The following is a 21,259-nucleotide window of genomic DNA, read 5'->3' as shown; positions in this document are numbered from 1 at the left end:
GCATGGAGTATCTACTTTGACTTCACTACAAGATAAACCACTACTGACAGACACAAACACTCCACCACCAATTCTGCCTAATCTATCTTTCCTGAACACCATCTGAGACTTTGTAAAAATTTCTGCAGAACTTATTTCAGGCTTTAGCCAGCTTTCTGTACATGTAATGATTTCAGCTTCCGCGCTTTCTATTAGCACTTGACGCTCAGGGACTTTCCCAGCACAACTACAACAATTTACAACTACAATTCCGACTGTTCCTTGATCCAAGCACGTCCTGTATTTGCCATGCACCCTTTGAGATTGCAGCCCACCCTGTACTTTCCCCGAGGCCTTCTAACCTAAAAAACCGCCCAGTCCACGCCACACACCCTCCGCTACCTGTGTAGCCGCCAGCTGAGTGTAGTGAACTCCTGACCAATTCAGCGGAACCCGAAACCCCACCACCCTATGGCGCAAGTCAAGGAATCTGCAGCCAACATGGTCGCAAAACCGTCTGAGCGTCTAATTCAGACCCTCCACCTGGCTCTGCACCAAAGGTCCGCAGTCAGTTCTGTCAATGATGCTGCAGATGGTGAGCTTTACCTTCATCTCGTAAGCAAGACCGGCAGCCTTCACCAAATCAGATAGCCACTGGAATCCAGAGAGAATTTCCTCAGACCCAAAGCGACACACGTCATTATGCATCTGGCTCAGCCAGAGACAGTACCTGAGACCTGTTTGTCAGACGCACTGAGGAGGCTTTCTGATCAGCCTCCGGGGACATCTTTCGCTGCCTGCCACGCCTTGGAACGACCTCCCAATCAACCACAGGCGAGGGCTCAGCCCCACTGCGGGCAGCAACCGGGGCAACCACAGCGGCAGACCGATCTGGGGACAGACGGGACGAGGTTGACATCCCCGTGATACCCAAGTCCGGCTCCCCACAGTGGTGGCCATTGGCAACAGCCTCAAGCTGCGTGACCGAAGTCAGCGCTGCCTGCAGCTGTGAGTGAAGGGATGCCAACTCAGCCCTCATCCGAACACAGCAATCACAGTCCCTGTCCATTCTAATCAATGTTGAACAACAGTTACTGAAACACGAGTCCACAGCCTAGACAACGCAAGGGAAACACGCAAAGAATGTATGAACTAACCTGTACAAATGCCTAACGACTGTGCTACAATCTGTCTGACTTTACGATTACTGTAACAAAAACTCGAAATTACACCTCCTATACGAAACTCACACGCAATTTGTAAGTAAGAATCTACGAAGTAAACACAGAAAAGAAGCTATATACGTATCTTTCTGCGGTGTCAATGTGCACCAACTGCGAGCTCAGGCCACATAACCACCATACCCCCAGCCATCATTTGCAAAGAGAGTGAACTGGAATTTGAAGTCAGCTCTTACCATCTTTCACTCACACTCGCAGACCAAGTGGGATCAATCTGTTGGGTGGCTAAACTTTGCTTTGACATGAGGCCCACAAGATGACTCCTGCCAAGTTGATGTTTTCTTATACTGTCAGTTCTCCACTTTCTAACATATGGGGGATCAACAATTTGTTCCCAGAGGATAGTGAGCATGAAACCATAAGGAAAAAAAATTGGGAGGCTACTAAGAAAATATTCAGCTGGCGCATAGAAGGGAGGCTGCTCGCTACACTCATGGAAGGCCTCCGGTCTCATTACCGGTGGGTAGTACAGTATTTTTGAAGAATTTCTGGGCACAAAGTAAAGGTGCTCAGAAGATCACTGCTACAATACTTCCTAGATTTGTTGGGCCTTATACGGTCAAAACAGCTATTCCCCAGTCAGTTTTCTGATCCAAGATCCATTTTCCCAGAAACTTAAAAGAGCCCATATAAGCCATCTCGTGGACAAGGGTAACGAGGATGCTGGGGCAGGATCCAATGCCCCCCCCCCCCCCCCCCCCACCACCACCACCACCACCACCACCACCACCACCACCACCACCTTTTCAAGCAGAATTGTGCCGGGTGCCCGTGTTTCATTTCGCTAATTCACATGGATTTGGAATCCCTCTGGGCACAAGAACTTATGGAGCGTTACTGTTGCTGCTAGAGGGCAGGTCGGAAGAGAAGGTAGTTAAGGGTTGCAGCAATCTGGAGAAGGGTGAGTGTGACACGGGCAGCGAGGAGCGCAAGTGAGGCAGCATCTTGTTGTGGCCAAGCGTCTGCTGTGGCCCGTTGGCAAGTGTGGTGTCTTTGCTCACTGCAGGTTTGGTGGGGCTGAGTGCTGGTCGCAACAGTGAGCATTGCTCATTAAAACCTACTTCAGCTGGATGCAGAGTACTCGGATGTCCTCTGCTATTGAAATTGCAAGCAGTTTGTGTGCATTGTGGTGCCACGTTGGGGTCCGGTCTGACCTTTGCAAGTACTGGATGCGGGGGCATCTGTCGGATAATACCCATGGGTTTCTGACTACGAGTGATCTTAGTTACACCCTTCTCTCGGTGCTCTCTAAGCAAGCATTTGTCAATGGGCACTGGATTTTACAGTGAATCACGGTGAACATCCAATTAGTGTGCACGTCACTTGGTGCTGTGCGGTGGCTATTTTGACTCCGTATCCTGGTTGCCCGTCGTTATATATACGAATTGTACTTTATAGTCAGTGAAAATTGTTTAATCTAGCTACCTTATTTCTGAGGATTGTCTATAGTTACCTGTTGGCTTGTATCATGAGCTTGAGCTGGTTACTGAACTGTTTGCATCTACTAAAAACAAAATTAAGGAAAATTTTATGCCTCAACAGTCAAGTCAAAGTTTCCTGCATTTGTAGTATGTTTAATTTTTACTAAATAATTAATGAGTTGTCTGTCTGTTACAAGATAAGTGACTGTATCTCTTGTTAACTGTGGTCTAGTTAAAGATGCCTGTGTACCATGATGGAAGTTTTTAATTAAGGTTTCTAGTGCCATTGTAGCGGCAACTATCATCCTATGTTACTAGAGAAACAGGAATTATTGCTACTGGCATTGCCTCTGCCACTGCCTGTATCATAAATTCGCACCACATTTGTCGGTCATTTTGGCTACTTTGAAGGCAATGGCATTTTGATAATTACTGGCAATAGTTGATATTTGCGACATTCATTTGATCGCAAGTTTCACTTTTTGTAATGTAAATGTACCTTTTACTTCATTTAATATTCTTTACTAAAATGAAGTGATTTTACTCTGTTGCTGTTTTGAGGTATTTGCTATCAGTTATGTTATTGAAATTTAATCTTTTCAGTTCTGGAGGCAATTTGTTAATGTTATTTTTGGAATTTTGCTTTTTTAAAAAATAAATTCATTAGCATTTTTAGAAACATTGATAAATCCATTATAGCTCAGTACCTTTCCACTCGACACCACCTCCCTGCTGCATTTCAATTTTCATTACTGGAAGTTAGCACCAAGGTAATACGATCATTAGGTGTACTCATCCCACTACATGCCAGAGGGTCTTTGAGTGTGAGAAAAGCGTGTCTAATGGAAGCTGTATCATGCTGGAACATAAGAGGGATAGCAGAGATTTTTCTGAGACACTGGATGCCAACAGTGTATCTTTTATTGTTTAGATTTACTGTTTAAATGTTAATTTACACCTCCGTCCATGCTCCTGACGTTACTTGCACTGAGAACTTGTTACCAATAATTTCTGTAACTTCATTTCACATTCAGAGCAATTACAAATTTCAGTAACTATAGATAGTCACTAGTGGATAAGAAGAACCAATCAAAAGTGTGCCCTGGGCAGGTCCCACAAAGGTAACATAGCTCACTGCTAGTGTAAGATCGGATTCTGGAGAGATAATACATGAATTCAAGTATGACGTCTGATCGTGTGTAAAACAGAACAATTTGTTGGAAACTGTCTCAGATGACGTTCATGTGCAATACCAAGTTGATCTTAAAATCATGCTTGGTTTCTGGGGAGGATATGTGACAAAATGGCTAAAAGTTGCCCCATAAAACATACATGTGTGATCTCTAGAATTCTAATATCACATGAAGCATTTTTTGTAACTTTTTACAGTGCTCTGGAAATAATAAGTATACAGAAACTTTGCTACGAGTATTAATCGTAGACTGGCTCTAGGAACCATTTTCTTCATTTTGTGATTCTATGTATAAAGTCACTAAATCAAGTATGTTCCCAATATTTCTTAATTACATTTTTTTTTCACACTGAGATTTTTTCCATTTGTCACTTCATTACGCACTGTTTACTTGTGTGTGGCAGAATCAGTGGCCAGCAGAGAAGAAACCGATTGGGACTACCGACTAAGTAATCTTTAGAAGACAAAAAGATGTATGCAAGTTACATGCAGTTTTACTAGGGAAAGTGGGCACAGCTGTTACATTCAAAAATTCACTATGTCTGTTACACCTGGCATCTTTTTCATGAACTGCCTTACATTCAGCAACCCGCCATGTAGTTTATGAAGTTACAGTTTGCATCTTTTGGGAATTGTATGAATATTGTACTTCGAATATCCCCAAAAAATTTTAAGCTTGCCCTTGTGCAGGAAAAATACTGTTAAGCAGCAGATAATTTGAATAGGATGTTTTAACCCTCATTACACATTACACTCTTATGTCCCGGATAAAAAGACCTGATACAGTTAACGAAGAGAAGCGCATTTTTAGGAAGTGGGCAAAAATTTACACGAGCTCTGCTGCTATTGCACAGACTGAACATTCCTCCATCAACATTAAATGCAATAGTGAGAAAATGAAGGATATTCAAGCAGTATGTTTACAAAAAAAAAAAGCAGCAAACAAAAACAAGAATGCGACGGTCAGTTTCCAGAACTGGAACCTTCCTACTAAAGTGGATAAAAGAAACTCGTAATAAAGTAATATATATTTGGCACAAAAGTGTGTGGCACACACACACACACACACACACACACACACACACACACACACACACACACACACACACACAGAGAGAGAGAGAGAGAGAGAGAGAGAGAGAGAGAGAGAGAGAGAGAGAGAGAGAGAGAGAGAGAGAATATATGCTGTCATCAATAGGCTTAATTTTTCATTTCCTGCCTGACAAAACTCTCAGATTCAGAGGAGAGAAATTCCACAATGAGAAATTTGAGGCTAAGTGTTACTGTTGCAGTGAAACAGAAAAGTTGATGCCACCAATATTTCGAAAGTTGAAGAGTGCCCAATGCTGCAACATTATGTGGACATTTCCATGTAAATATACATCTAATGCGATGTGTGGGGAACAACTATCTCTGTAATATTCTTGTGCACCTGGGATGCAAGGACAGGTGTTCCAAGTAGGAAAGTCACCCAATTTATTGAACAGTGTGCAGAGCATTATCAAGTTACATCGAATGTACATCATATAAATGTAGTTTTTTCTCCTCCCAATTGTACAAACTGCTTTCAGCCACTTGACCCAAGCATTATAAAATTCCAGAAACAAATGCACAGGAAGACTCTTGTATGGAAGAGGCTGGCCTGTCTTGATACCACAGTGAGGAACATTACCATCTTTTACGCTATGCATTTTGTAAGAAACCACAATCTCAGACTGCTTCAAGACACTTGGGTTTCAGCGGATACTTACAGAACATTACACTAGAAAATGAAGTAATTGCAGCTTAACAATGGCTGCAAATGAAGAGGCAAGAAGAAAATGCTGACTACCTTAGCTTTGATGAATATTTTGAATTTGACAAAGGTGTTGCAGTCTGCCAGTCCATGACAACTGACGAAGTCTTTTAGGAACAGATATCAGAGAAACACGATTAAAGTGAAGAAGAGAATGACCTGGAAGCTTTTCTGGTTCCTACTAAACCAAAAACTATTGATGCGCTTCACATAGTTAAGCATTAGGTTTTGAGTTTCGGAGTTGAAGATGAGGTGAACACGATAACTAAGATAGGCAATACAGTAATCTTTTGTGAAGTCAGGACGATGCACTACACATTATTGTGCTATAGTTGGTGTACAGTTTGTTAAAATGACAACTCCTATTCAATTACCAGTAGTGATTCACTAATGGAGGTGAGATATGAATGACTTTAGTTTGTTTTGAGAAGTGTAATAAAAATTGCAATTTTAGTGTAATTATATATTTTTACATCAAATGCCAGGTGTATATTTTGACACTAGAGATTACATTCACGTCACATGATTTTTCAAATTGGCTGATAGGCTAAATACGATATCAGACATGTACACTTCTATGTTGCCCTATTTAACACTTTTTTTTTCTTGTATACTACAAGGTGTACAACTTCGCTTCCACCGTTTGCCGATAGGTCGGAAGAAACAGATCACAGACGTCAGACAGTTAGCTTGGACCTCGATCAACATAACCTTATTCAAACATTAGTCGATTTGTGTCTGCATCAAAGTTGTTCTTGATTGGGAATGTCAGTTTATGAAGCTAATTCTCGTCATTTGCAGGCAGTGTTACTGTTTTGTTTGAATATGAAGGAAACAGCAGCTGAGTCTCTCACAATTGGAGACATTGCTGAGTGAAGAGACGTGTCGGACTCAAGAAGAATTGGCACGATTAGTCAGAGTGACACAGCAAGCATTTCAAAACGTCTTGAGGCTATGGGCATGATTCAGAAAGAAGGAACTTGGATCCCGTGTGGGCTGAAACCAAGAGACGTTGAACAGAGTGAGAGAGAGTGTGTGTGTGTGTGTGTGTGTGTGTGTGTGTGTGTGTGTGTGTGTGTGTGTGTGTGTGAACAGTTGCTTCAGAGGCAAAAATGGAAGGGATTTCTGCATCGCATTGTGACCAGGGACGGAAAGTGGGTTCATTACGATAACCCTAAATGCAAAAAATCGTGGGGATATCCCGGTCCTGCTTCCACATCGACGGTCAAACCGAATATTCACAGCTCCAAGATAATGCTCTACATTTGGTGGGACCAGCTTGGCGTCGTGTACTATGAGGTGTTAAAACCAAGTGAAACAATCACAGGCGCTTATTATTGAATGCAATTAATGCATTTGAGCTGAGCATTAATAGACAAACTGTCGCAATACAGCGAGAGGCATGATAAAGTGATTTTGCAGCATGACAACGCTCAAACCCATGTTGCAAAAGGGGTCAGAAAGTCCCGCTGTATTCTCCTGTCATTGCTCCCTCTGATCATCACCTATTTATATCAATGGTGCATGGCCTGGCTGACCAACAGTTCCAATCTCATGAAGAAGTCACATCTTGGATCGATTTGTGGATCGCTTCAAAAGATGAACAATTTTTTCGATGCGGGATTCATACACTGCCCGAAAGATGAGAGAAAGTAGTGGCCAGAGATGGAAAATACTTTGAATGATACAGGTGTAACCAATCTGTTCCATTGAAGCCTCAAATGTTGGGGGGAAAAAAAACGTTGGAAGCAAAGTTGTACACCTGTTAACATAAAATTCTTAGGGCTTCTGGGTTTGATATTCCAAACATGATATTTAAAAAAAAAAAAAAAAGACACATTTTGATGTATAACTTATAGAAATAGGGTGTCAGGAAGACTACAGTACCCCACAATGGAAACATCTACACATTATCAAATTGTGATTTTCCGTAGGAGGTTTTTCCACTTATGTTCAAAATCTGTGGTTCTTTCAAAAACGTGCTATTGAGATTCCACTGTATTCTGTTTTATGGGACAAGTTTGCATTAGGTCACATGTCCTGTGCGTTGATTGGCTAATGGAAGCAAACTGAGCGGGCGCAATGTTGATTTGCCTGTTTCTGAAGCTTAAGTCCCGCAATTTTTTATTTACATATTTACACAGATGTACTAGAAAACTGACAACATGCTAATGCTCTCTCCACACTGAATCATTTTTGGTACGATTTGTTGCACAAAAATATCAGAACATCTGACATTTCTGGATCAAACAGTACCTGTATTCCAAGTTAAAAATTAATATTGCTTGTGGAAAAATTAATTTTTCCATGAGTAATCCATTAATCTTTTGAGGAAGATGAAGTGACAATCACTTCAGGCAGAAGTGAATGAAACACAAACACACTGCGTTGCACTTTCAAATTAGGCTGATAATTTTTATGATCACAGACTTATGTATCATGCCTGTTCCCAGAGCCAAATTTTATAGATGATGAACTAAATGACAACACGGCAGTGTGTCTTATGGACACCTCGAAGGGCAAGTCTCAACTCTGTACAATATTCTGAAGAGATACAGATCCCTTCACACTTTAGTGCAAAAGCAACTTTCAATGCCAACAGAAGATGTTGACATTGTCAAATGGCTGGTGGCGTGCTGAAGTGTGAGTCTTCCATGTTCAAATTTAGACTCCGGGCACTTGTGTTCCCACTACAGTGATATATTGTCAAGTCTTAGAAGAGAATTTTGTCGTAACTTCAGTGTTTTCTTTTGAAAAACTTTCATTGGTGAATGGTTGCCAAGTATCTTTTCTAGTACTGCAAATAAATTAGGTCTTTGATGTCAATAAATATAACTGTATAGTTATATTAAAAAACAAAGATTCTGTGACTTACCGAACGAGAAAGTGCTGGTAGATAGATACAATTAAAAACACACAAATTTCAAGCTTTCGCAACCCACAGTTGCTTCATCAGGAAAGAGGGAAGGAGAGGGAAAGACGAAACGATGTGGGTTTTAAGGGAGGGAGAGAGGGAGAGGGAGAGAGAGAGAGAGAGAGAGAGAGAGAGAGAGAGAGAGAGAGTGTAAGTGTGCGAGTGTGTGTGTGTGTGTGTGTGTGTGTGTGTGTGTGTGTGTGTGTGTGTGTGTGTGTGTGAATTCTTTGGCCATACAAAGTGGTTGATTCTTCACACCTTTGTCCAAAGAGCAAAGTACTGTCCACTTTTTGTTGTGCTTTCTCCCTGTTTACTTAAATCCCATTCACAGAAGCAGTTTTCGTAATTGTAAAAAATGCCGAAGCACACAGTAATGCCAACAAAAGAGCACAGGAGTTTGAAACTGATGGTCTGCATGCTTCTGATATTCTGTAAATACCGCAACAGCATAATATTTTGAGACAGAGAAGATAATAAGCGAACATTCCTTCATAAACTGGAAACTGATGATTTTCGGCAGTGGAGGAATTAATTAATTGAAGCTAAGCTGTGGTTACTAATAGTAAATAACATGATAATCAAATTGAAGTTTTCAGCTTGCTACTGTATATTTAATTCAGTAATAAATTTTGTTAGCACAGATATAAATTATTTTTAAATTGAATGGTTACAGTGGAGTTACTTTCGTTTGAGGAGCTGGTGACATTCCATGTGTCAAGGCAATGAGGCAAACTGTTGTACCTTCAAAATGATGAAAGGATGAGGTGATGTAGCAACTAGATAGCAAGGATGTTTTAGTTTTAGCAGATGAGACCACTGACAAAGGAGGTCATGTTTTTGACGTGATAGTAAAAACTGTTGAGGTGTGTAGAGAACAAACTTTTTGTTGCAAGTGTGTGTTTTCTGAGACAGCAAACTCTGCTCATTGTGTTCGTACAATACTGGGTCTTTTTGCAAGACTGTAATATTCAGTGTACACAGTTAAGGCTACTGTAACTGACAGTGTTACATATATGAAAAGGTGTGTAAATTCGTCAAAAACAATCATATGAGACCGTTTGCACCATGTTCAATGTTGGGCATACAAGCTGAATCTGGCTGCAAATGTTTTTTCCAAGCATCTTTTGAATGAAAATTAACTCCGCTATAACCAACATAAAGAGTGCTTTCCCGAGTACCGGGAACAGAAAACATTTATATCTGTAGTTTTTAAGATGGATCCGAATTGTTTTCCACAGCCAGTTATGTGGCAGAAAATTTTGAAGACATAGTGAAATTGATTACGTTAATTCACCATCTTGTGATGAGGTAAGTTCAATTCTTGTGGAGACCATGTTCATTAAGGAACATGCAAACACTGATGGACATCAGTGTCTACTTAGGAGTCTTCAAAATCATCCTACCTCAAATGAATAACATTCAAAACAGCTGGAAAATGACTTTGCTACTGTGGCAGATGGAATTTTTTATGAGGAAACCAGCAAGCTTGTGAATAAGGTGAAGAGAGAGACTCTTTAGGCGGAAATGAGAGAAACCCTTACGCATACCGGACTGCATCTCCAATCAAAGGTGGCAAAGGTCATTGCTACACATCCACGTAAGTCTCCGTTCTCATTCCTAGCACTGTTTTTCGACCCCATGATAGTAATCACAAACTACTGTTGACATGGCCAAGAGACTCTGGTGTGTACTTTGAATGGCAGCCGTTAGCAGCATAGATATTCTGTAGCAATACAAATCTCTTCAGAATTTGATTGAACAGTAGCTTTCAGCAGGCACTGCGGACATCATTAAATGCTTGCAGGCAATGGAACTCAATAACCCCCAATTTGCTGCAGTTTGACTGAAGGCAGTTTAGGTTGCACTTTCATACTCAGAGTGGTTATTTTCACAATATAATGAAGTGCTAACAGACAAGTGGCACAAGTGTACAGTAATCCCCATCGGGATTTGTCTAAATCAATAACTTGACTAAAAACCATTGAGACAATCAAACAAGCTTCTCCTCACTCAAGCTTATGCCCAACATTTTAGCAGAGGGAGATGTTTATTATTTATATTAAGATGCCCACAAAGATACGTTTAAGAAAGTAACTGGGAAGTTGGTCACATTGTGAGGTGTGCTTGCTTGTGTGTATGGATGGTGTATGTCTCATACTGACAAAGGCTGTGGCCAAAAGTTGTGTATGTAACGAGTCTGTTTACATGGCCACCATCTACAACAAGCACAGAAAAATTTGTGTTGTAGATAAAACTATAAGTAGTTCTGTCTAACTTAATCATTTTCCATCAAATGTATATATTGGTAGAAAACTGATAGTGCATAACAACGACAAACGAAAAGTGAGAAGAAAAATGTTGGAGACTTAAAAAGCTTGCTTATGTTTCGTAAATTGAGTGATACTGTGACCTCCAGCCATGTGAGCAGATGAGAGGAAAAACAAATGCCAACTAAAGACGCGAAGAACATTAAGTAACCACTTATTTACATAAAAAGCAAGACGTGAACTGTTTTAAAATCTACAAATAATACATATCAAAACAAAAGTGTATCATTATAGATCCCATTGTTAATGCCTTAAAATGAAAAAAAGTTATATGCACCTGGGAGAACAAAACACAGTAGAGAAGGCATTTTTTATTTACAAAACAAATACTTAGTGTGTCTTAATTGCGCCTGTCTGCAAATTGACATGTCTTCTTTATGGTAAGTAGCAATCTGTATTTTGCTACACTATTGTAAGAAAGTAAAATATTCAACAGAAGACCAACTGCTGTCGCCAGTTACCATGGAAAATGGCTTTTACTACAGCAAATGTTTCACACAACATGGTAGAATAGTGCAGCTACATGTAGGTAAGAAAGGAAGCATACTTGTTGTTCTAGACTGTCTAATATACTGACCAATTGTGTTGTCATAAAAAGAGTGAAACATTTCAATTTACTGCGGACTTAAGTCATACTGTATGGTCAAATTTGTTGTCTTCAATGTACTGTATTTCTTCATGTAACATTCAGCTAACTACAATGCCATCAAGGTATTTAAGAGAAGTCGACATTCAAGCAAACAAAATATTTTATTGAATACCATTGTAATACATAGACAACAAAATGACACGAAAGACTTAACTGTCTAGTTACAAGAACCTTTCAACAAAAAGAAAAAGTGATAATGAATATATGACATTAACATAAGATGACATTTTGAAACAAATAATTGTTTTCAGTGTACCGGATAATGAGGAAGAACATTACAGATCACCATTTCTTTTCCTGAATGCTGTTAAGATCATTATAATCATGTCTTATTAACTTTTCACAAGAAAAAGTTTAAGCCCTTTTCAAGTAGAATTGATACTTCAGACACTGCAAAGTTCAAAGCAATGGTAATTTTTGTTCTGTAATGTATGTACAAACAGAACACTGCTGAAACGGATTCCCACCTCCCATACACAAAAATAACAAGATGCTGCCTTTTCGAATTTCAACTTTTGTCTCCACTGACTTATCATAATGAATGATTCTACTTGATATTTCACAGCTTGTGCTCTGTCTTCTGTCAATTAACATGTGGTAAATGTGTAACAATCTTAATTATATCCATGGAACACCACAACAGTCTTTTTTTTTAATTTTATGTATTATTTCATAAAACTGACCTGAACTCTATGACTAGGCACACATTTTAACAAGAAAAAATGTTCTATGGAAAAATAGAAACTTCTGACAAAATAATGAAACAAAAAATTCAAGATCATGAAATATCTGCTCAACTACAATGAACCATATATTTTTTTAACTGCTCCTTACTGAATTACAAAACTAAACATATCCTCAATATTCTCACAACACTCTGTGGCATCTTTCAAATACGTACTCCACATAACATATAAATACAGAGCTTCTGATATAATATGGGAGCATAACATGGTCAAATATTTGTCTTTGGAATGTTGCATGTAACACATTATTAATCTGTACATTGGAAATCTTGAACTAATCATTACAGATTTTTCAAATGATCACTAAAAATTTGTGTTTAAATCACAACGAAGTACAGTATTGCTTTTACTCTTCATGGTGAATGTATACTTACTTGACAGTTACCAAAACAACTGAGTTCTGTTTAATACACAGTTCCTGTGGTATTCAGACAGAACAACAGTTGTTAGAAATACTGCTGGTTTAATTGCATTTACTGACACATAAAACAAGACGTTCAGAAACATAATCAAAGATGCATCAGTACAGTGTGAAGTATGGATGAATTTCAATTACACCCAATTGTCATGAGGCTACAGGAGTGAAAAATCCCGCCCCCCCTCCCCAATGTATATGACGGATATTTTCAAATAAGTTTGTCAATAAAATAAAAGTACCCCAGAACAATTTAACAATTTAGTTATTTGGTTCATTACATTTCAGATACACATGAATAACAGTTTAAGGCTCAGGCTTGTAAAGTTATTTTTTTTTGTCGAACAACACTTGGTACAACAGAGCAACAACATACTGAAAAATTCCTTCGCAACATACTAAAACCAACAGATTATTGTCCACTGTTATAATACTATGAACAGTGAATTGTTAAAAAAAAAAGGTGTCCTCCCAAGCAAAAATAGCCAACATGGGCAAAGTGGCCAGCTTTTGAACTCAATATGTTACGCAAATTCGTACCTGATAATGTCCTGTGGAGCAATTTTACAGAGACTATTGAATATCTATAATCAGAATTTGATTCTACAGAAAGTACAGACTGAGTAAACTGACATTGCTAGGAACAGGTAAACAGTAGCAGCCTGTAAAATGACAAATTACAGTGCCAGAGATCAGAAGCAAACTACTGAGTTTTAAGCCTTGAGTATATCACCTTTAAGCCAAAATTAAAGAAACAAGTGTCCTCTTGTTATATTTCAGTAAAATATTCTTAATATAGACAATTTTAAAATAAATAAAGTTAACTTTTAAATATTCAGTACTTTTTCTTAATATGTGAACCATATTAACAGAATTGACTGGTAACAAGCAGATCAAATGACACACCAATACCACAACTTCCATTAAAAAACTTAAAAGCCTGCTTTCTTTCTTTTTTAATATTATTCATTTATTTCAGTCTTCAAAGGTTGAGTTAAATAGGCCTTGTCTGCGCCTTGAGTTGCAGGTATAGGACAAAATTCAAATTTTAACAAACTAGGCAACAATTTTATTTTGCCATCCCCCCCTGCATCTACACAGTCACTGAATTGTAAACAGTGAAGGCAAGTACCAAGACTTGTTATGTCTGGCATTAATAAGGTAATTACAAAAATCAAATATGCATATGAAAGTGAAGCCTCACACTACGAAGCATCTAATATAGAAAAATGAAGCCAGTCAAACTACAGGTACAAATCCTACTTTTTTTTAATCCTTGCTTACAAATATATTAGGATATGTCACTGACAGATCTCTCTATACCAAACACCTACAATATTACAAATATCAACATTACAAATCCATCGTTTAGAGATTTCCAGTACAAAATATTTGATTGAACAACTTTTTGTCTAAAGTCTTGCAACAATCCAAAAGGATTATTGGTAGAAAAGGGCTCTTAAATTCTGACTGTATCATACAACATTAAGATCAACAAGTAATTTGACAGTTGTGTCCTATTTAGATTTTCTTTTTAAATTTGAGCATAGGTTCAAACGTAATTGGGAAAAAAGGTGTGTCGCCTGCTCACAAATATTCAAGTAATGTAACATCAAAAACAAATCACAAAAAAAACAATGAAAGATAAAAATGAAAGCAAATATCAAATTATAAAATCTACATTATTGTTACATAAACCAAAATATTAAAAAGAAACAGATAAAATGAACAACAAATACTTGGTGATAAATACAACACAAACTTAAGTAAAACAAGTTCGCAGAAACTTGATGAAATAACAAACATGCTTAAGCAATGAAGTGACAGTTTCTTATGAACTACAACAGAATGCTAACAAACTTAATGTCATCAATAAAAACAGTATAATAACATGGTTCAAAGAAATGTATACATTGAAAACAATACCTGTGATACTTTTACTTTTCAAACATATATTTTTAACTCATTAAGTGAACTGTGGCAGAACTGCAGTCTGCACACAAAAAAGGACTAGCAAAGTAACCAATGCACAAATCTTAAGTTTGATAACATCTGTACCATCAACTCTTGGCACATCATACTTAAAAAGAAAGGAAAGTCTTCATTTTGTACCAAAAACCCTTAGATATGAGTAACAAAATGGACCACCATTATTGGACCAACGACCTTACAGATCTTTTGGATTTGAATCAGTCAATCGATCATTCAAGAGTGACATTATGAATGAAAGATAAGTATATATACATGCACACGCACACACACACAATAGTACTTTACCTACAGATCTACCAAGCAACACATTACATTAAAAATGTTGTTTCTAATGGACTTAATATGCAAGATTGCGATTATTCTTACATTTCTGTGATGAATACATTTCTGATAAAAATTAATAAATATAAAATTTCAGCAATAACTCAAATTAATTTTAATATATTAAATTAAATTTGTAAACTGACTCATTGAGTCTATGAAATAGAACTGCAATGCAGGTCAAATAACCTTACAAATATGTTATGTTCCAACAACATTTATCATTTTAATTGTTAGTTTTAATAAAGTGATTTATATCAGCAACATTTCCAATAAAATGAGTATCTGACTAAACGAAGAAATGTAAGAACACCTGCCTTAGAAGGTAATCCAATTCAAGTGCTATTATTCTATTATTTCTATTAAATAAATTATAACATTTACAATACACACAAGTACAACCTGTTGGTCCTATAACTTAGTACACACTGTATTCTTTCCTTATAAACTAACAAAAAGTGGCAGTAATAGGCCTACAACATCAAGCTTCTCATTTCTGGAGCCCCCTCTCAGTTACCCAAACATGACTTCAATTTCATGAAACATCCACAGAACTGTAAGTACTAAAGTGTTAAGTACACTCTGGTCATCTGTCAAAGTATCATGAAAGTTCACAGTTAAAAACAGCTCTCATTTGAGCCAATTATCTACAGCATGATAAAAAAGAAGCAATACTACATGTTACACGTGTTTTGACGATATTATACACCGCACACTTTTCGGTTTTGTCAACAATATTCAACTGGTAATAAGACTAAACTACAAAAATGTAAATACCACAACATTTTTTACTATAAAGAGGTTTACCCACTTATTTAGGATTCCATAAATATAGATGACGAACAATACAACATGGCAATATTATTTTGCAAGTTTTATTATACCATAAAAATACACTTACATTGGCATATATCTTGGAAACAGTCTGTGAGCTTCAATAATCTATGTGCTCACAGAAAATACGTTCAAGGGGCAACCAATAACTGGTCACATTTAAAAAATAGTGAAGCAAATTATTAGTGAAAAGATTATATAAAAGCAGCTCTGAAAAATTGGACCATTTGTCAAGAATTGGTCTGTGCGACTTTAACTGGATGGACAAATAAGATAACTGCTGCAGATAGATCAGTCAGATTAAAATCGAGCTAGAACAAGAAGGGCTAAAAACATCATAAAAGTCCCTATGGACTTTTAAAAATGACACCTGCAAATGCTTTTCTTTTATAAAAAATACTTTTGTGCGATAAGAAGCGAAGTTTGAATAGTAATCAATTACACATTATCAAATAAATGTTTGCTATAAAATTAAAGCTCTGACAAAATGAAAACGTGCTCACATTTTTATCTTAAAATTTCGAACTACATTAGGCTAAGAATGTTTATTGGTGTTATATGATATTTCTTAACAATAGTCTGGAACTGCCACTTCCTAAAACTGATTATAAACCTGGTGTCACTGGGTGCTCTGACAGGAGTAATTTGAATTATTCTATAGTCATCAGAAGTGAGCACTTTCTGAATTGTCCAGGTATGGGAAACCTAATATGCTGTTGAAACTTAATTGTATTAAACTTGTTTTTTTTTGTTTCTGTAAGAGCAGTTTATGTTGAATGTAGGATAATATACACTATTAAGAACAATAAACAATAACAAACAGAATGTGCACTCGGATACAACGTCTGTTGCCGTCTTCTTGCATTATTCCATGTACCTTGAAAAACATGGGTCTGCTCTGCCCAAGGATCATCAGTGACTATTTCAATTACTATGTATCTTAATATTTGCCATCACTTTATTAAAAAAAAAAATCTGTGTGTGCTCACTTCTGTAACATCTTGTTTGTAATGAATACTGTACAAACTAAGTTTTCATAACCACTCCTGCCCCTTATTCACTATTTCTTCGAACAGCTGCAGAATTGTTTAAATGTCAAGACTCCAAATATTCGTTCTAGTACTACAACACTGAGTTTAACAGTAATTCAATGACAAAAATTATATTCATTATTATTTTTTTTTCACAAATTTAACAACTAATATCAAGTCCTCCTTGTGTGTTTCACAGGGGCAACTTAAGGAACAGTTTCAGATACTTCACAGTTCTCCACTAACCTTATATGAGGAAACTGCAATGATTAGTCCTCGATGGAAGGCAAAAAACTTTACAGAAGCAATCCACAATATTGTAACAAACTAGATGAGATACTTTATGTTTAGAGCATTGTATCGCAGTTACAAAAAGCAGGAAAACGCTACATTTTTTTAAATACTATCTCAAACACCCAGTGGATAAATGTTCCCAAGAGTAATTGACTTGTTTAACAAGTATTTGATAAAACTGCTTGCAGCAATGAAGGACATGCATGATACCCCCTTTAAATTGAATTGCATATTTCACTTCAATTGCACCACAATTGAGGTTACCAACACAGTTTTTCTGTGGAGCACACAACCCATCACAGATTTGTCAGACCTACAGAAATTAACAATAGCCACAACATACAGTTTTAAAGTATCAACACATGCTATCAAAATAGATAATTATTAGACAATATTTGAAAGCATTCAACCAGTGGACTGCTTTCAGCTTAGCTTATCCAACCTAAAGAACAGTCAATTTTTTTTTCAATAACTGAGTAGAAACTTCACTATAAAAAGAGGCGTACAAGATGTTTTTTTTAAAAAACTCAACCTGTCAGTCTTACCCATTACTTTACACTTCTCATACATAACATTCCAATTCACTATTTTACAAAATTTTGTACTTAATTACAATGGAACCTGACATGCTGATGTCCTGCAGATTTAAAGTATAGAAGTTGAGTATTACCCTAAATCCAAGTTTCTATTCTAAACAAAAACCTACAGCAGATCAGTGTCACGCACACACCTACCAGAAGGAAATATTAAATTTATTGTGTAAAAGAATGTTTTCTGGAAGATTACATAGAAAAAATAAAATTTTTTGTTTCTTACTTCTTTATATGAAAGGCTGCAAAATTTTTAACAAAAATCTCTCATATATAAGGCTGCAAGTATAAGAGCATTTGCAGATGAAGCACCATCTACAGACTGCTGAACTTCTAAGTCCTATTGCAAAATACTTAAAATTTTCCCTATATATAAAAAACAAGTTTTAAAAGTTGTTAACTTTCCTTTGTTCAAAAGATTTCAGAAACAAGAGAACTTAGTTGTACTAACAAAGAAACAGACAATGGCTTTTATTAATCATTGTTAAAAAAACCTTTAACACAATTCAGAAAAGTATCTACTGGATGACTGTTGCAATTCACTAAACGTAAGTCACTAATATATATGAATAGCAAGGGGTCACTACCAAAACAACAGAATTTCTCAGAACTCAATAGGCATAATATTTCATCTGAAAGAAGAAACTAACAAATGAGAACTTCAAAACAATATATTTTTTTAAAACTCAGGAACCTTCTGTTTATCGCAAGTAAAAACTACAGCTCTATTTCAAGGACACGTCAAAATTTAAGCACTAAAATATTGTTGAGGGTGTAATGGAAAGAATTTATAATCTATCTCCAGATCATACAATTACCTCAAAGTGAAATCAGAAAGTATAAAAAGATATATACACGCACACAATAATCAACTTCAGTATATCTTATTAGTGGCAGTACCTTGTATCAAAACACAGTTCTGGAGGTCACTGATGACATCCCACTCAATGCATTTTCTTACAGAAAAAAGTAACAACAACAAACGGAAAATACAAAACAATAATATAAATTGGTCATGTTCTTGTGCTTCGCCACCGACAAAGACTGTAGCTATGTCACAGTGGTGTAGGCAATGTTACGCAGAGTGACTAGGACATAACTGATCTTGAAATGTTGCACTTCAAAGAACATAACAAATAATAAAATGAGAACAGTATAACAAAGGAAAGCCAACACTGCCATTCAAACAGCAAACACTTCAAAATTTTCTTTTAAATAAAAATTTAACAGGAAGCTGTTATGTTAACAGTGTTGCCTTTTTGTAGAAATCTTTGGACTCCCTTCATCAAATATATAACAGCATTCTGTTTGTGAATTTATAAATGTCATTTCTAAGCTATTCTACTCCTATGTCACAAAACGGCACAAAAACACTTATAGTAAAATAGAGCTTATTATGAAACAGGTGCAAGATTTCCAGAACTATACAACATGGCCCAGGCACCATTGCTTTTTCTTTTAAATGGTACACTGCTCAGAAGATTGTTACAATATATAAAAAACAAAATGTTTCACCCATTTCTGTTAGCTGGGAGAAACACAGAAATGGTATACATAAAAGCACATAAATTATTCAGTGGTCAATTGGTAGAACTGGGACTTTAGAATGTATTTCATGCAGCTGTGAGAGTTAACACTGTAGCATAGTACAAAACTAACACTACTGTTCATAATTATGAAGAGAGGAGACTATGTATATATGATTCAAAGAATACACATCTGCATGAACACAAGCTCATCTGCACTCCTGCCTCATTTAAAAATGCATAAACAGTTAACAGCATTAGGAATGGTTACTCCACTTTCAAACTTTTCTGTAGCCAGTACTTCATTCCTTCAGTCAGTCATTCTGAATCTGTTACATTCCATTATGGAATGCAATCTAAACATCAGAATGGAACAATTCACAGCAAAGTGTGTATAAAAAAAGGATATGTTTCTGCCAGGATTTATGAGAAAGTTCTCTACAGAGAAACTTATCCGATGGCACAAAGGAATGGTCAATACAAAAGTTTCTCATTTTGAGATGTTAAGTACTGGAAACTAATATTTGTGTAAGAAAGGACAAGGACAAGATAACAAAGAAATGCACAATGCTAAAAGCTGGATTTATACACAATTCCACATTAAAAAGAGTTGTTCTTGCACAGATTGTCCCTCAGACTTTTACTGAATTTGTGATACTGCATTCATAAGCCGATAGGAGGGACTTGGACATAACGGTAAATATACAGTCTGTAATCCTTACTTGCAAGGACAACAGAGCCATCATCCATGAGGGCAACATCAAAGCACTGCGCATGTTTGACTTTTGACTCTAATGCAGATACAAGCTGTCCATCTTGTGTAAAGATTGTTAAATTGAAATTATTATGATTGTCTGCAATGAGTATTTCACCAGCAGAATTTATACCAACTCCAATGGGATAGTTTGTGATTCCTTCGCCACCAATTTGTCTGAGGTATGCACCTTCATAATTGAACACTTTAACACAATGAGCACGATTGTCGCTTATAAAAATCTCCTGGCGGTCATTAACAACAACACCATTTGGAAATTCCAAGTGCTTAGAACAACCAAATTTCTGCAGTACGTTGCCCGACTGGTCAAAGATGATAACACGCATAACTTTGCATTCCACAACTACAATACGCCCTTTCCCATCAACAGTAACACCACGTGGGTGCTGCAAAATGTTGGCACCAAATTTGCGCACAAACTGGCCATACTGGTTGTAGATTTGGATCTGATGAGTTGGTGAACGCTCCGTGACGATAATATCACCTGATGTGCGAACGACAGCTACACGATTTGGATACAACAGCTGCCCGTCTCTTTTTCCACATTCACCAAATTGGAACTTGAATCGGCCTTCTCTGTCAAATATCTGTATGCGGTGGTTGTTGGTATCTGCCACAATTATGTCATTCTGTGCATTTACTGCAACTCCACTCGGTTCTGTAAACTGGCCTTCCATTACACCAAATTCACCAAACTTACAATGATATATCATCTTCTGTCGCTTTATTTGTGACTTTGGTGGAAATGCTGCAGCTGAAACCAATTTGGATGTGAGCTCAAGTACACTGTCGTGTGATGTTAAGCCATATGCATCTCCACTTCCACAACCATTCTGAAATGGACTCCCTCCTTCCGAACCACCATTTGACCATTTCTCGTATGGATTGCTTCCATTTAATCCATTAATGTCACCACTTACAGTTGCCCCAAAAGGCCCAAGACTGTTGGCACTGCTGAAACGTTTTGAAATTATGTTTGACTCAAATGGTGACGGTGATGGTGCCAGCCCATTCGAATACGGCCTCTCTAATACTCCATTGGTAGGTTGTTGAGGAGCATGATGAAGCCCATTTATGCCACCATTTGTGAGACTTCCAACTGTAGTTCCATTCACTGGACGAGCTATAGGTGGTTGTTTAGTAGGGCCTACTGCAGGTAACTCAGACCCTGCACTGGATCGCACATATCCAAATGTGTTACGAACACCAACCTATAA

The 21,259-nt window shown here is 37.2% G+C and overlaps 1 protein-coding gene across 1 annotated transcript in view; it reads right to left on the bottom strand.

Annotated features, from left to right (window-relative positions):
- Nucleotides 1-12,872: 12,872 nt before the first annotated feature.
- LOC124804617 (brain tumor protein) overlaps nt 12,873-21,259 on the bottom strand; it is a 174,937-nt gene continuing 166,550 nt past the window's right edge. The window contains exon 5 of the mRNA XM_047264818.1: nt 12,873-21,253. Within this exon, the coding sequence (XP_047120774.1) occupies nt 19,931-21,253 (1,323 nt within the window). The 3' untranslated portion in view covers nt 12,873-19,930. The remainder of the gene's footprint in view (nt 21,254-21,259) is intronic.

The sequence above is a fragment of the Schistocerca piceifrons genome, chromosome 7 (genome assembly GCF_021461385.2).
Source record: "Schistocerca piceifrons isolate TAMUIC-IGC-003096 chromosome 7, iqSchPice1.1, whole genome shotgun sequence".
NCBI classification, from domain to species: Eukaryota; Metazoa; Arthropoda; class Insecta; order Orthoptera; family Acrididae; genus Schistocerca; species Schistocerca piceifrons.
Note: the sequence above shows the minus strand (reverse complement) of the source record. Positions and strands in the feature narration are given on the sequence as shown.